The sequence below is a fragment of the Salvelinus fontinalis genome, chromosome 14, assembly GCF_029448725.1.
Source record: "Salvelinus fontinalis isolate EN_2023a chromosome 14, ASM2944872v1, whole genome shotgun sequence".
Lineage (NCBI taxonomy): Eukaryota > Metazoa > Chordata > Actinopteri > Salmoniformes > Salmonidae > Salvelinus > Salvelinus fontinalis.
In genome coordinates this window covers 7066782-7084284 of record NC_074678.1, presented here as the reverse complement: position 1 = coordinate 7084284, position 17503 = coordinate 7066782, and the positions used below count along the sequence as shown (strand labels likewise).

At 45.8% G+C, this 17503-nt stretch overlaps 1 protein-coding gene across 2 annotated transcripts in view; it reads left to right on the top strand.

The window, feature by feature from the left end:
• LOC129869449 (gamma-aminobutyric acid receptor subunit gamma-3) overlaps positions 1-15026 on the top strand; it is a 435314-nt gene extending 420288 nt beyond the window's left edge. Inside the window, exons 8-10 of one of the 2 annotated variants that reach the window (XR_008761908.1) lie at positions 9210-9412; positions 12127-13376; positions 13409-15026. Coding sequence is in view for 1 of the 2 variants with exons in the window: in XM_055943877.1 (XP_055799852.1) it covers positions 9210-9412; positions 12127-12420 (497 nt within the window). In the remaining variant the exon portion in view is untranslated. Of the gene's footprint in view, positions 1-9209; positions 9413-12126 lie in introns of both variants that reach the window. The other variant, XM_055943877.1, reaches the window with a different exon arrangement.
• The last annotated feature ends 2477 nt before the right edge of the window (positions 15027-17503 follow it).

Genomic DNA, 17503 nt, shown 5'->3' with positions numbered 1-17503 from the left:
CATTCCTACATTCCGCCTCACCCAATGTGGTACGGACCTGCTATTTTTTTTATACTTTAGAACCGTAACCCCAAGCTGAAGCTAGCCAGATAACTAGCTACTAGCTAGTAGTCAGTTAGCCACTGCTGCGGTCTTCACCCTCAACTCGGACACAGCCAGCTTCAATACCGGGCCAATACATACCAGTCTGCAAGCGCGATATCAACCGAGAGCATATAGGACTGCTTTTTTCTCTACCACATCACCGGATTCCTGACGCAAGCTCTGGACAATTACACCGTATCATCACAGCTAGCTAGCTGCAACCGAGTGGCTACTACTGGCTAACACCTCTGTCCCGAAGCAAGCACCAGTTAGCCTTGAGCTAGCCTCGAGCTAGGCCCATCTGCCGGCTAGCTGCAAGCGCGATATCAACCCAGAGCATATAGGACTGCTTTCTCTCTACCACATCACCGGATTCCTGACGCAAGCTCTGGACAATTACACCGTATCATCACAGCTAGCTAGCTGCAACCGAGTGGCTACTACTGGCTAACACCACTGTCCCGAAGCAAGCACCAGTTAGCCTTGAGCTAGCCTCGAGCTAGGCCCATCTGCCGGCTAGCTGAAGAGCTAGCGCTAGCGCCACTGCGCCAGACCCCCTCCGTCTGAGCAGACCACCCCCCGGGCTACTAACTTTATACGCCGCGTGCTAGCTTAGTGGAGGCCTCCTCTGCTCCATCTACGGCTGCCCCCTGGACACTATGATCACTTGGCTACATAGCTGATGCATGCTTGACTGTCCATTAATTCACGGTACTCCATTCTGTTTATTTGTGCTTTACCTGTCGGCTCTGTACTTTAACTCAGGATCTGTGTGTAGTTAATCCGACCCTCTCTGCCTAGTCGTCGCCATTTTTACCTGTTGTTGCTGTGTTAGACTAACACCCTGTTATTGCTGCTGTTATCTTACCTGTTGTTTTAGCTAGCTCTCCCAATCAAGACCTGCAATCACTTTATGCCTTATTGTATGTCTCTCTCAAATATCAATATGCCTTGCATACTGTTGTTCAGGCTAGTTTTCATTATCATTGTTTTGGTTTGCAATGGACCCTGTAGTTCCACTCTCCGTACCTCTGATACCCCCTTTGTCCCACCCCCCACACATGCGGTGACCTCACCCATTGAGACCAGCATGTCCAGAGATACAACCTCTCTTATCATCACCCAGTGCCTGGGCTTGCCTCCGCTGTACCCGCGCCCCTCCATACCCCTGTCTGCACATTATGCCCAGAATCTATTCTACCACGCCCATAAATCTGCTCCTTTTATTCTTTGTCCCCAACGCTCTAGGCGACCAGTTTTGATAGCCTTTAGCCGCACCCTCATCCTACTACTCCTCTGTTCCTCGGGTGATGTGGAGGTAAACCCAGGCCCTGCATGTCCCCAGTCACCCTCATTTGTTGACTTCTGCGATCGAAAAAGCCTTGGCCTCATGCATGTCAACATCAGAAGCCTCCTCCCTAAGTTTGCCTTACTCACCGCTTTAGCACACTCTGCCAATCCTGATGTCCTTGCCGTGTCCGAATCCTGGCTTAGGAAGGCCACCAAAAATTCTGAGATTTCCATACCCAACTATAACACTTTCCGTCAAGATAGAACTGCCAAAGGGGGAGGAGTTGCAATCTACTGCAGAGATAGCCTGCAAAGTTCTGTCATACTTTCCAGGTCTATGCCCAAACAGTTCGAACTTCTAATTTTAAAAATTAATCTCTCCAGAAATAAGTCTCTCACTGTTGCCGCCTGCTACCGACCCCCCTCAGCTCCCAGCTGTGCCCTGGACACCATCTGTGAATTGATCGCTCCCCATCTAGCTTCAGAGTTTGTTCTGTTAGGTGACCTAAACTGGGATATGCTTAACACCCCGGCAGTCCTACAATCCAAGCTTGATGCCCTCAATCTCACACAAATCATCAAGGAACCCACCAGGTACAACCTTAAATCCGTAAACATGGGCACCCTAATAGACATTATCCTGACCAACCTGCCCTCCAAATACACCTCTGCTGTCTTCAATCAAGATCTCAGCGATCACTGCCTCATTGCCTGTATCCGCCACGGGTCCGCGGTCAAACGACCACCCCTCATCACTGTCAAACGCTCCCTAAAACACTTCAGCGAGCAGGCCTTTCTAATCGACCTGGCCCGGGTACCCTGGAAGGATATTGACCTCATCCCGTCAGTTGAGGATGCCTGGTCATTCTTTAAATGTTACTTCCTCACCATATTAGACAAGCATGCTCCGTTCAAAAAATGCAGAACCAAAAACAGATATAGCCCTTGGTTCACTCCAGACCTGACTGCCCTCGACCAGCACAAAAACATCCTGTGGCGAACTGCAATAGCATCGAAGAGCCCCCGCGATATGCAACTGTTCAGGGAAGTCAGGAACCAATACACGCAGTCAGTCAGGAAAGCAAAGGCCAGCTTTTTCAAGCAGAAATTCGCATCCTGTAGCTCTAACTCCAAAAAGTTCTGGGATACTGTAAAGTCCATGGAGAACAAGAGCACCTCCTCCCAGCTGCCCACTGCACTGAGGCTAGGTAACACGGTCACCACCGATAAATCCGTGATAATCGAAGACTTCAACAAGCATTTCTCAATGGCTGGCCATGCCTTCCTCCTGGCGACTCCAACCTTGGCCAACAGCCCCGCCCCCCCCGCTGCTACTCGCCCAAGCCTCCCCAGCTTCTCCTTTACCCAAATCCAGATAGCAGATGTTCTGAAAGAGCTGGAAAACCTGGACCCATACAAATCAGCTGGGCTTGACAATCTGGACCCCCTATTCCTGAAACTGTCCGCCGCCATTGTCGCACCCCCTATCACCAGCCTGTTCAACCTCTCCTTCGTATCATCTGAGATCCCCAAGGATTGGAAAGCTGCCGCGGTCATCCCCCTCTTCAAAGGGGGAGACACCCTGGACCCAAACTGTTACAGACCTATATCCATCCTGCCCTGCCTATCTAAGGTCTTCGAAAGCCAAGTCAACAAACAGATCACTGACCATCTCGAATCCCACCGTACCTTCTCCGCTGTGCAATCCGGTTTCCGAGCCGGTCACGGGTGCACCTCAGCCACGCTCAAGGTACTAAACGACATCATAACCGCCATCGATAAAAGACATTACTGTGCAGCCGTCTTCATCGACCTGGCCAAAGCTTTCGACTCTGTCAATCACCATATTCTTATCGGCAGACTCGGTAGCCTCGGTTTTTCTAATGACTGCCTTGCCTGGTTCACCAACTACTTTGCAGACAGAGTTCAGTGTGTCAAATCGGAGGGCATGTTGTCCGGTCCTCTGGCAGTCTCTATGGGGGTACCACAGGGTTCAATTCTCGGGCCGACTCTTTTCTCTGTATACATCAATGATGTTGCTCTTGCTGCGGGCGATTCCCTAATCCACCTCTACGCAGACGACACCATTCTATATACTTCCGGCCCTTCCTTGGACACTGTGCTATCTAACCTCCAAACGAGCTTCAATGCCATACAACACTCCTTCCGTGGCCTCCAACTGCTCTTAAACGCTAGTAAAACCAAATGCATGCTTTTCAACCGTTCGCTGCCTGCACCCGCACGCCCGACTAGCATCACCACCCTGGACGGTTCCGACCTAGAATATGTGGACATCTATAAGTACCTAGGTGTCTGGCTAGACTGCAAACTCTCCTTCCAGACTCATATCAAACATCTCCAATCCAAAATCAAATCAAGAATCGGCTTTCTATTCCGCAACAAAGCCTCCTTCACTCACGCCGCCAAACTTACCCTAGTAAAACTGACTATCCTACCGATCCTCGACTTCGGCGATGTCATCTACAAAATAGCTTCCAACACTCTACTCAGCAAACTGGACGCAGTTTATCACAGTGCCATTCGTTTTGTTACTAAAGCACCTTATACGACCCACCACTGCAACCTGTATGCCCTAGTCGGCTGGCCCTCGCTACATGTTCGTCGTCAGACCCACTGGCTCCAGGTCATCTACAAGGCTATGCTAGGTAAAGTGCCGCCTTATCTCAGTTCACTGGTCACGATGGCTACACCCACCCGCAGCACGCGCTCCAGCAGGTGTATCTCACTGATCATCCCTAAAGCTAAAACCTCATTTGGACGCCTTTCCTTCCAGTTCTCTGCTGCCTGCGACTGGAACGAATTGCAAAAATCTCTGAAGTTGGAGACTTTTATCTCCCTCAACAACTTTAAAAATCTGCTATCCGAGCAGCTAACCGATCACTGCAGCTGTACATAGTCCATCTGTAAACTACCCACCCAATTTACCTACCTCACCCCCCATACTGCTTTTATTTATTTACTTTTCTGCTCTTTTGCACACCAGTATCTCTTCTTGCACATGTTCATCTGATGATTTATCACTCCAGTGTTAATCTGCTAAATTGTAATTATTCGATTTATTGCCTACCTCATGCCTTTTGCACACATTGTATATAGATTCTCTTTTTTCTACCATGTTATTGACTTGTTTATTGTTTACTCCATGTGTAACTCTGTGTTGTCTGTTCACACTGCTATGCTTTATCTTGGCCAGGTCGCAGTTGCAAATGAGAACTTGTTCTCAACTAGCCTACCTGGTTAAATAAAGGTGAAATAAAAAAAAAAAAAAAAAAAAAAAACTTCTTGAATGAAATTCAAATTATGCCAATAAAGCCCTTTGAATTGAGATATATGAGAAGAGAGAAGGAGAGAGAAATAGAGATATGTAGAGAGGGAGTGAGTAAGAGAGGGAGGTATAGGGACAGAGAAGGAGAGGGGAATAGAGAGACAGAGAGAAAGAAAGGGCACGAGAGGGATAAATAGAGAAGGAGATGGGGGAGAGGGAGGGAGATGGGGGAGAGAGAGGGAGATGGGGGAGAGAGAGGGAGATGGGGGAGAGAGAGGGAGATGGGGGAGAGAGAGGGAGATGGGGGGAGAGAGAGGGAGATGGGGAGAGAGAGGGAGATGGGGAGAGAGAGGGAGAGGGAGATGGGGGAGAGATAGGGAGATGGGGGAGAGAGAGGGAGATGGGGGAGAGGGAGGGAGATGGGGGAGAGAGGGAGATGGGGGGAGAGAGAGGGAGATGTGGAGAGAGAGGGAGATGGGGAGAGAGAGGGAGATGGGAGAGGGAGAGGGAGATGGGGGAGAGATAGGGAGATGGGGGAGAGAGGGAGATGGGGGAGAGAGGGAGATGGGGGGAGAGAGAGGGAGATGGGGGGAAAGAGAGGGAGATGGGGGAGAGATAGGGAGATGGGGAGAGAGAGGGAGATGGGGGAGAGAGAGGGAGATGGGGAGAGAGAGGGAGATGGGGAGAGAGATAGGGAGATGGGGGAGAAAGAGGGAGATGGGGGGAGAGAGAGGGAGATGGGGGGAGAGAGAGGGGGATGGGGGAGAGAGGGAGATGGGGGAGAGAGAGGGAGATGGGGAGAGAGGGAGATGGGGGGAGAGAGAGGTAGATGGGGGAGAGAGGGAGATGGGGGGAGAGAGAGGGAGATGGGGAAGAGAGGGAGAACAGAGTGTGTGGGAGGTAGAGATTGTAAATTAGCAGTTTTTTATATATGAAGGAATTAATGAGAACAGTCTGGGGAGGGAAGGTGTGGCAGATGAATAGAGCGTTTTATATGCAGCAAACAGTCTGGGGAGGAAAGGTGTGGGAGATGAAGAGAGAGTTTTATATGCAGGAAACAGATGATATGAGAAAGAGTTTGGGGAGGGAAGGTGTGGGAGATGAAGAGAGAGTTTTATATGCAGGAAACAGATGATATGAGAAAGAGTTTGGGGAGGGAAGATCTGGGAGATGGAGAGAGTGATGGTGTCTTTCCCTGTCAATAACATAATGGGCTCTATTTCAACAAGCCTAACGCTGGCGGTAGTATTGTATAGATCTGGGGTTGTGTGAGCAATATTAAAGTTATTTTTTACAGCCGTAGTTATGAGCGTAATGGCTGCCGGTGGCGCGGAAGGTGATTGATGGTCTTTGCATTGTCATCAACTCAAGATTTGTCTGTGGGCACGGAATATTCTAGTCATGGTCCATTGTGGATTGATACTTTATAAAAAAAAAGCATAGGTTACAGTAACGAGTGATCGCAACGGTAAACACATTTTTCCTCAATATTTTTTGGAGTGTTGACAGTCAACATGGTTGTCATTGACTTCAAGTATAAGCCTTTATGCATCACATCTCCTCTGAAATTAAATACTCACCTCCAGGGAATTGTAGTGTCTGTCTGTGTGTCTGTGTGTCTGTGTGTCTGTGTGTCTGTGTGTCTGTGTGTCTGTCTGTCTGTCTGTCTGTCTGTCTGTCTGTCTGTCTGTCTGTCTGTCTGTCTGTCTGTCTGTCTGTCTGTCTGTCTGTCTGTCTGTCTGTCTGTCTGTGTGTGTGTGTGTGTGTGTGTGTGTGTGTGTGTGTGTGTGTGTGTGTGTGTGTGTGTGTGTGTGTGTGTGAGATGCACGTTGTCAATAAGACAGATATGTCCTTGCACTACTGTTAGATATAAGGTGTCACGGGACTGAATCATTTGAATAGCCTGTTTTGGAGGAGCAAGTTTTTGGTAACAGGACCACAGGCGCTCTTTAGAAAGGGGGATGGAGATAAGCCAAATGGAGTATGAATTGCAGGTAGGCCTGTGTGTACTGAGAATAATGCAACCGCATCACCAGTAGACCATTTTAGCAACCCGTTAAGGCTCCTTTGCTGACGCATGGCCACGACGAGGAAGACACCAGGCACATTGCTGTTGAACCAGTTTTTTGTTAAAGTAGAAGGTTAAAGGTTAGTACAGTTAAAGGTTGTTGTACGTGTGGTCCCGTGTGGCTCAGTTGGTAGAGCATGGCGCTTGCAACGCCAGGGTTGTGGGTTCAATTCCCACGGGGGGACCAGGGTTCAATTCCCACGGGGGGACCAGGATGAATATGTATGAACTTTCCAATTTGTAAGTCGCTCTGGATAAGAGCGTCTGCTAAATGACTTAAATGTAAATGTAAATGTACCTCTTCAGGATCGTTGTCCCTTCCACGGGACGGTTGAGCTAACGTAGGCTAATGCGATTAGCATGAGGTTGTAAGTTAACAAGAACATTTTCCAGGACATAGACATATCTGATATTGGCAGAAAGCTGAACATCTTGTTAATCTAACTGCACTGTCCATTTTACAGTAGCTATTACAGTGAAATAATACCATGCAATTGTTTCAGGACAGTGCACAATTTTGAACATGAAAAGTTATTAATAAACAAATTAGGCACATTTGGGCAGAAATGCAATGGTTCATTGGATCAGTCTAACACTTTTCACATGCCCTGCTACCATCTAGTGGCCAAAATCGAAATTGCAGCTGGGCTGGAATAATACATGATGGCCTTTCTCTTGCATTTCAAAGATGATGGTACAAAAATATAGAAAAGAACGGTTGCTTTTTTCTTTGTATTATCTTTTACCAGATCTATTGTGTTATATTCTACCATATTCTTTTCACATTTCCACAAATTACAAAGTGTTTCCTTTCAAATGATACCAAGATTATGAATATCCTTGCTTCAGGGCCTGAGCTAAGTGAAAATTGATCCTTAAGAGGTATTAATTTTTAAAAAACTAGAAAACTAGAAATTGTTACAGGAAAATAAATGTTTCTGAATAAGAGTGGAGTATCTCATCTCTCGTTCCATATAGCCTACATAGAGAGGTTTTTAATCCACAATAATGGCAGAGATAATAAATAATGAATAAATAAATAAAATAATGTAATAGCCTATAGATAAAAAGGGGATGTCTGCTCACTGTTTTTCTGCTGACAAACTTTTAATAAGATTATCGGTAGTTTTGACTAATTAACTACCTTAATTGAGGAGGGGAGGCTATACTGTCAACTGGTCTTAAATTCTGGTACTTTGGCACACATTTTTAGGGACACCTCAGATATTCCCTCCCACCCCTCCCTCCCACCTCAGCGCAAGCAAGCTCATATAAGATAGATAAATTATCCTGCTACTAAGGTTTGAAAAAAGAAGCGCACCGGCTTTAAAAGGTTGAAATTGCAAACGAGAGTGTGTTTACTCTAGCTTAACGGCAGCTGAAAAAACAGCCCAAAATGTCTGGACTGATACGATACTGTACTGGTAAGATACTGTACTGGTAAGATACTGTACTGGTAAGATACTGTACTGGTAAGATACTGTACTGAAAGATACTGTACTGGTAAGATACTGTACTGGTAAGATACTGTACTGGTAAGATACTGTACTGGTAAGATACTGTACTGAAAGATACTGTACTGGTAAGATACTGTACTGATACGATACTGTACTGGTAAGATACTGTACTGGTAAGATACTGTACTGAAAGATACTGTACTGGTAAGATACTGTACTGGTAAGATACTGTACTGAAAGATAATGTACTGGTAAGATAGTGTACTGAAAGATTCTGTACTGGTAAGATTCTGTACTGAAAGATAATGTACTGAAAGATAATGTACTGAAAGATAGTGTACTGGTAAGATACTGTACTGAAAGATACTGTACTGGAAGATAATGTACTGGTAAGATAATGTGCTGGTAAGATAATGTACTGGTAAGATACTGTACTGGTAAGATAATGTACTGGTAAGATACTGTACTGAAAGATAATGTACTGGAAGATAATGTACTGGTAAGATAATGTACTGGTAAGATACTGTACTGAAAGATAATGTACTGGCAAGATAGTGTACTGAAAGATTCTGTACTGGTAAGATTCTGTACTGAAAGATAATGTACTGAAAGATAATGTACTGAAAGATAGTGTACTGGTAAGATACTGTACTGAAAGATACTGTACTGGAAGATAATTTACTGGAAGATACTGTACTGGTAAGATAATGTACTGGTAAGATACTGTACTGAAAGATAATGTACTGGAAGATAATGTACTGGTAAGATAATGTACTGGTAAGATACTGCACTGGTAAGATAATGTACTGGTAAGATAATGTACTGGTAAGATAATGTACTGGTAAGATACTGCACTGGTAAGATAATGTACTGGTAAGATAATGTACTGGTAAGATACTGTACTGAAAGATAATGTACTGAAAGATAATGTACTGAAAGATACTGTACTGAAAGGCTGTGGAGAAAGTTGGTGTCGAATTTCCAGAAACCAGAAACAGAACTGAATCATGTCTTTCCTATCCAGGGATAACCACGGTGTTGACCATGACCACTCTGAGCACAGTGGCAAGGACGTCCCTTCCCAGGGTTTCCTACGTGACGGCCATGGACCTCTTCGTCACCGTGTGTTTCCTGTTTGTGTTCGCTGCATTGATGGAGTACGCCACACTCAACTACTATTCATACGGTGCCAGCCCAAGACCCAGACCACGGAACACCCAGAGAATGGTAAGATAGAGACCCAGCCCAGAGAATGGTAAGATAGAGCCCAAGACCCAGACCACGGAACACCCAGAGAATGGTAAGATACAGACCAGACCACGGAACACCCAGAGAATGGTAAGATACAGCCCAAGACCCAGACCACGAAACACCCAGAGAATGGTAAGATAGAGCCCAGACCACGGAACACCCAGAGAATGGTAAGATACAGCCCAAGACCCAGACCAGAGAATGGTAAGATAGAGCCCAAGACCCAGACCACGAAACACCCAGAGAATGGTAAGATACAGACCCAGACCACGGAACACCCAGAGAATGGTAAGATACAGCCCAAGACCCAGACCACGGAACACCCAGAGAATGGTAAGATACAGCCCCAGACCCAGACCACGGAACACCCAGAGAATGGTAAGATACAGCCCAAGACCACGGAACACCCAGAGAATGGTAAGATACAGCTCCAGACCAGAGAATGGTAAGATACAGCCCAAGACCCAGACCACGGAACACCCAGAGAATGGTAAGATACAGCCCAAGACCCAGACCACGGAACACCCAGAGAAGGGTAAGATACAGACCAGACCACGGAACACCCAGAGAATGGTAAGATACAGCCCAAGACCCAGACCACGGAACACCCAGAGAATGGTAAGATACAGCCCAAGACCCAGACCACGGAACACCCAGAGAATGGTAAGATACAGCCCAAGACCCAGACCACGGAACACCCAGAGAATGGTAAGATCAAGACACAGACCACGGAACACCCAGAGAATGGTAAGATACAGCCCAAGACCCAGACCACGGAACACCCAGAGAATGGTAAGATACAGCTCCAGACCAGAGAATGGTAAGATACAGCCCAAGACACAGACCACGGAACACCCAGAGAATGGTAAGATACAGCCCAAGACCCAGACCCAGACCACGGAACACCCAGAGAATGGTAAGATACAGCCCAAGACCCAGACCACAGAACACCCAGAGAATGGTAAGATACAGCCCAAGACCCAGACCCAGAACACCCAGAGGATGGTAAGATACAGACCAGACCACGGAACACCCAGAGAATGGTAAGATACAGACCAGACCACGGAACACCCAGAGAATGGTAAGATACAGCCCAAGACCCAGACCACGGAACACCCAGAGAATGGTAAGATACAGCCCAAGACCCAGACCACGGAACACCCAGAGAATGGTAAGATACAGCCCAAGACCCAGACCACGGAACACCCAGAGAATGGTAAGATACAGCTACAGACCAAGTAAGAAAGAAATTAGCCTTGTGAGCCCTATGGGTTTCTCTATGGGTTTCTCTATGGGTTTCTCTATTGGCCCTATGGGTTTCTCTATGGGTTTCTCTATGAGTTTCTCTATTGGCCCTATGGGTTTCTCTATGGGTTTCTCAATGGGTTTCTCTATGGGTTTCTCTATTGGCCCTATGGGTTTCTCTATGGGTTTCTCTATGGGTTTCTCTATGGGCCCTGTGGGTTTCTCTATGGGTTTCTCTATGGGTTTCTCTATGGGCCCTGTGGGTTTCTCTATGGGTTTCTCTATGGGTTTCTCTATGGGCCCTGTGGGTTTCTCTATGGGTTTCTCTATGGGTTTCTCTATGGGTTTCTCTATGGGTTTCTCTATGGGTTTCTCTATGGGCCCTGTGGGTTTCTCTATGGGTTTCTCTATGGGTTTCTCTATGGGCCCTGTGGGTTTCTCTATGGGTTTCCCTGTGGGTTTCTCTATGGGTTTCTCTATGGTTTTCTCTATGGGTTTCTCTATGGGTCCTGTAGGTTTCTCTATGGGTTTCTCTATGGGCCCTATGGGTTTCTCTATGGGTCCTGTGGGTTTCTCTATGGGCCCTGTGGGTTTCTCTATGGGCCCTGTGGGTTTCTCTATGGGCCCTGTGGGTTTTTCTATGGGCCCTGTGGGTTTCTCTATGGGCCCTGTGGGTTTTTCTATGGGCCCTGTGGGTTTCTCTATGGGCCCTGTGGGTTTTTCTATGGGTTTCTCTATGGGCCCTGTGGGTTTTTCTATGGGTTTCTCTATGGGTCCTGTGGGTTTTTCTATGGGCCCTATGGGTTTCTCTATTGGTCCTATGGGTTTCTCTATGGGTTTCTCTATGGGTTTCTCTATGGGTTTCTCTATGGGTTTCTCTATGGGTTTCTCTATTGGCCCTGTGGGTTTCTCTATGGGTTTCTCTATGGGTTTCTCTATGGGTTTCTCTATGGGTTTCTCAATGGGTTTCTCTATGGGTTTCTCTATGGGTTTCTCTATGGGTTTCTCTATGGGATTCTCTATTGGCCCTGTGGGTTTCTCTATGGGTTTCTCTATGGGTTTCTCTATGGGTTTCTCTATGGGTTTCTCTATGGGTTTCTCTGTGGACCCTGTGGGTTGTGGTCAAAAGTGGGTCACCATATAGCGAATGTAGTGTCATTTGTGACACAGACTGGATGATTCCAGCTCCCAGCTCTGAGTGACAGGCCTCTCTGGATGCTCATATTAAACACATGACATCACTTCCTTCCTCTCAAACCTGATATTATCTCTGTGTTCTGGCAGTATGCTCCAAGAGAGTCACTCCACTAACCATCTCTCTCTGTCTCTGTCTCTGTCTCTGTCTCTCTCTGTGTCTCTCTGTCTCTCTCTGTCTCTCTCTCTCTGTCTCTCTCTGTGTCCATGTCTCTCTCTCTCTCTCTCTCTGTCTCTCTCTCTCTCCCCAGAACTACTCAGTGTTGGAAGTGGGACCTGCCCCTACAGTGATCATGTTGAATAACTCCACGTATAACAACTCCCTATACTGGCAGGAATTTGAGGACGCCTGTGTCTACGAGTGCCTGGACGGGAAGGACTGCCAGAGCTTCTTCTGCTGTTACGATGAGTGTAGAGGAGGCGGCTGGAGGAAAGGACGCATCCACATAGATATCCTGGAGCTGGACGCTTACTCCAGAGTCTTCTTCCCCACATCCTTCATTCTGTTTAATGTCGTCTACTGGGTCAGCTATCTGTACCTTTAGCAGGCTGTACTGGGAAGGCTATTTCTACTTTCAGCAACCCGGAGAGAGAGAGGTGCCATGGACTTTAAGACCAGAGAGAGAGAGAGGTGCCATGGACTTTAATACCAGAGAGAGAGAGGTGCCATGGACTTTAAGACCAGAGAGAGAGAGGTGCCATGGACTTTAAGACCAGAGAGAGAGAGAGGTGCCATGGACTTTAAGACCAGAGAGAGAGGTGCCATGGACTTTAATACCAGAGAGAGAGAGGTGCCATGGACTTTAAGACCAGAGAGAGAGAGAGGTGCCATGGACTTTAAGACCAGAGAGAGAGAGAGGTGCCATGGACTTTAAGACCAGAGAGAGAGAGGTGCCATGGACTTTAATACCAGAGAGAGAGGTGCCTTAGACTTTAAGACCAGAGAGAGAGAGAGAGGTGCCATGGACTTTAATACCAGAGAGAGAGAGAGGTGCCATGGACTTTAATACTAGAGAGAGAGGTGCCTTAGACTTTAAGACCAGAGAGAGAGAGAGAGGTGCCATGGACTTTAAGACCAGAGAGAGAGAGAGGTGCCATGGACTTTAAGACCAGAGAGAGAGAGAGGTGCCATGGACTTTAAGACCAGAGAGAGAGAGGTGCCATGGACTTTAAGACCAGAGAGAGAGGTGCCTTAGACTTTAAGACCAGAGAGAGAGAGAGAGGTGCCATGGACTAAGACCAGAGAGAGAGGTGCCATGGACTTTAAGACCAGAGAGAGAGAGAGGTGCCATGGACTTTAATACCAGAGAGAGAGGTGCCATGGACTAAGACCAGAGAGAGAGGTGCCATGGACTAAGACCAGAGAGAGAGGTGCCATGGACTTTAAGACCAGAGAGAGAGAGAGGTGCCATGGACTTTAATACCAGAGAGAGAGGTGCCATGGACTTTAATACTAGAGAGAGAGAGAGGTGCCATGGACTTTAAGACCAGAGAGAGAGAGGTGCCATGGACTTTAATACTAGAGAGAGAGAGAGGTGCCATGGACTTTAAGACCAGAGAGAGAGAGAGGTGCCATGGACTTTAAGACCAGAGAGAGAGAGAGGTGCCATGGACTTTAATACTAGAGAGAGAGAGAGGTGCCATGGACTTTAAGACCAGAGAGAGAGAGAGGTGCCATGGACTTTAAGACCAGAGAGAGAGAGAGGTGCCATGGACTAAGACCAGAGAGAGAGAGAGGTGCCATGGACTTTAAGACCAGAGAGAGAGAGAGGTGCCATAGACTTTAGGACCAGGCATCGAAGAAAGACTGATCAAATGTGAGAGACATAAAAAAGAAGACTTTTAAAGGGTAAACACCAAAGTAACTCAAGTTTTACCTAAAGCAGTGAATTGAAAATAAAGACACAACCTGGTCAGGAATCGTCTTTCTGTATTTCAGGTATCAGAAGAAAATACACACAGACCCTTCACAGACACTGGACTGTCTTGATCTTCACAGACACTGGACTGTCTTGATAGACACAGACTCTTCACAGACATTGGACTGTCTTGATAGACACAGACTCTTCACAGACATTGGACTGTCTTGATCTTCACAGACACTGGACTGTCTTGAAACACACAGACTCTTCACAGACATTGGACTGTCTTGAAACACACAGACTCTTCACAGACATTGGACTGTCTTGAAACACACACACTCTTCACAGACACTGGACTGTCTTGAAACACACAGACCCTTCACAGACACTGGACGGTCGTGTGGATGGAGAGGACATAGAAAGTGTTGCTTTGTACAGCAACCACAAAAAACTCTTCTGTCAAGACGACGATCTCAAAGAGTTGTGTTTTACGATGCAGGACCTTGTCAGCCAGCTGTCAGTCAGTCAGTACAGTTTGGCCTCGAAGGGATATTCACAACCATCCACAGTGCCTTGTAGCAGGAAGACTAAAGGACTACTGGCCGGTTTTGACTGATTACTGCTGTGATCATTCAATGGTTTTCATTTACGTTTCTTAATTACTAATCTGCCATTGTAATAACTCAGCATTATTATGTTCATGTCACGAACAAGTTTGAGTTCGTTGAACTGCATGTATAATTGCCACGTGGTATACGACAGTGGGGGACATCAACCCTGCCTTGACCAGCTTTTATGATCATGTTATTAAGTCATGTGTTAAATATCTAATTATAGTTTTATAGAAATCCCCCCCAAAAATAAAATAAAAAATGAAATAGCACGTACGTGTAAGTAAGGAATACATTCTCGATTTCACATTTTGTGTGAAAGTATTGATTATTTTGAAGATCCTGATTTAAAAAAAAATAAATATGTATTGTCTTATATTTCTGACCTTCATTCAACCGAGGATCTGAGAGCAGTTTTACAGAAGCTCAGATTTGGGGCTCGATGTGAGAGACACGTTGTGACTAGACCCAGACGTAATCTATGGCATCTTTGTTTGTTTTTTTACAGTAATTCTGCTGAAAGGTTATTCTGACCTTTGGTCTGCTGTATGTGTGCATCATGCAGGGGATCTATACAAGTCACTACACCCACTCTACATTTACGACACCTATTGGACTTTTCTTTCAGTACAATCCATGTAAACTGTAAGTTAATAAATACAAATAGTGTCATACAAAGTGTCATGAACAGAATACTTTTTGGAGGGAGAGATGGGAGAGAGACGGGGGAGAGAGAGGGAGAGACTGGGAGAGAGAGACGGGGGAGAGAGGGAGAGATGGGAGAGAGACGGGGGAGAGAGAGGGAGAGACTGGGAGAGAGAGACGGGGGAGAGAGAGACGGGGGAGAGAGAGAGATGTTGTGAGAAGAGTCAGCTCATTTCTACCTGGACGATGTTCATATATGAAATTTAGAGAAAAAACAGTAATGAATGACTGTAGTCTATACAACTCAGACCCTAAACTGACTGTAGTCTATACACCTCAGACCCTAAACTGACTGTAGTCTATACAACTCAGACCCTAAACTGACTGTAGTCTATACAACTCAGACCCTAAACTGACTGTAGTCTATACAACTCAGACCCTAAACTGACTGTAGTCTATACACCTCAGACCCTAAACTGACTGTAGTCTATACACCTCAGACCCTAAACTGACTGTAGTCTATACAACTCAGACCCTAAACTGACTGTAGTCTATACAACTCAGACCCTAAACTGATTGTAGTCTATACAACTCAGACCCTAAACTGACTGTAGTCTATACAACTCAGACCCTAAACTGACTGTAGTCTATACACCTCAGACCCTAAACTGACTGTAGTCTATACACCTCAGACCCTAAACTGACTGTAGTCTATACCACTCAGACCCTAAACTGACTGTAGTCTATACAACTCAGACCCTAAACTGACTGTAGTCTATACAACTCAGACCCTAAACTGACTGTAGTCTATACAACTCAGACCCTAAACTGACTGTAGTCTATACCACTCAGACCCTAAACTGACTGTAGTCTATACAACTCAGACCCTAAACTGACTGTAGTCTATACAACTCAGACCCTAAACTGACTGTAGTCTATACAACTCAGACCCTAAACTGACTGTAGTCTATACAACTCAGACCCTAAACTGACTGTAGTCTATACACCTCAGACCCTAAACTGACTGTAGTCTATACAACTCAGACCCTAAACTGACTGTAGTCTATACAACTCAGACCCTAAACTGACTGTAGTCTATACAACTCAGACCCTAAACTGACTGTAGTCTATACAACTCAGACCCTAAACTGACTGTAGTCTATACAACTCAGACCCTAAACTGACTGTAGTCTATACAACTCAGACCCCAAACTGACTGTAGTCTATACAACTCAGACCCTAAACTGACTGTAGTCTATACAACTCAGACCCTAAACTGACTGTAGTCTATACAACTCAGACCCTAAACTGACTGTAGTCTATACCACTCAGACCCTAAACTGACTGTAGTCTATACAACTCAGACCCTAAACTGACTGTAGTCTATACAACTCAGACCCTAAACTGACTGTAGTCTATACAACTCAGACCCTAAACTGACTGTAGTCTATACCACTCAGACCCTAAACTGACTGTAGTCTATACAACTCAGACCCTAAACTGACTGTAGTCTATACAACTCAGACCCTAAACTGACTGTAGTCTATACAACTCAGACCCTAAACTGACTGTAGTCTATACAACTCAGACCCTAAACTGACTGTAGTCTATACAACTCAGACCCTAAACTGACTGTAGTCTATACACCTCAGACCCTAAACTGACTGTAGTCTATACAACTCAGAACCTAAACTGACTGTAGTCTATACAACTCAGACCCTAAACTGACTGTAGTCTATACAACTCAGACCCTAAACTGACTGTAGTCTATACAACTCAGACCCTAAACTGACTGTAGTCTATACCACTCAGACCCTAAACTGACTGTAGTCTATACAACTCAGACCCTAAACTGACTGTAGTCTATACACCTCAGACCCTAAACTGACTGTAGTCTATACAACTCAGACCCTAAACTGACTGTAGTCTATACAACTCAGACCCTAAACTGACTGTAGTCTATACAACTCAGACCCTAAACTGACTGTAGTCTATACAACTCAGACCCTAAACTGACTGTAGTCTATACAACTCAGACCCTAAACTGACTGTAGTCTATACAACTCAGACCCTAAACTGACTGTAGTCTATACAACTCAGACCCTAAACTGACTGTAGTCTATACAACTCAGACCCTAAACTGACTGTAGTCTATACAACTCAGACCCTAAACTGACTGTAGTCTATACAACTCAGACCCTAAACTGACTGTAGTCTATACAACTCAGACCCTAAACTGACTGTAGTCTATACAACTCAGACCCTAAACTGACTGTAGTCTATACAACTCAGACCCTAAACTGACTGTAGTCTATACAACTCAGACCCTAAACTGACTGTAGTCTATACAACTCAGACCCTAAACTGACTGTAGTCTATACAACTCAGACCCTAAACTGACTGTAGTCTATACAACTCAGACCCTAAACTGACTGTAGTCTATACAACTCAGACCCTAAACTGACTGTAGTCTATACAACTCAGACCCTAAACTGACTGTAGTCTATACA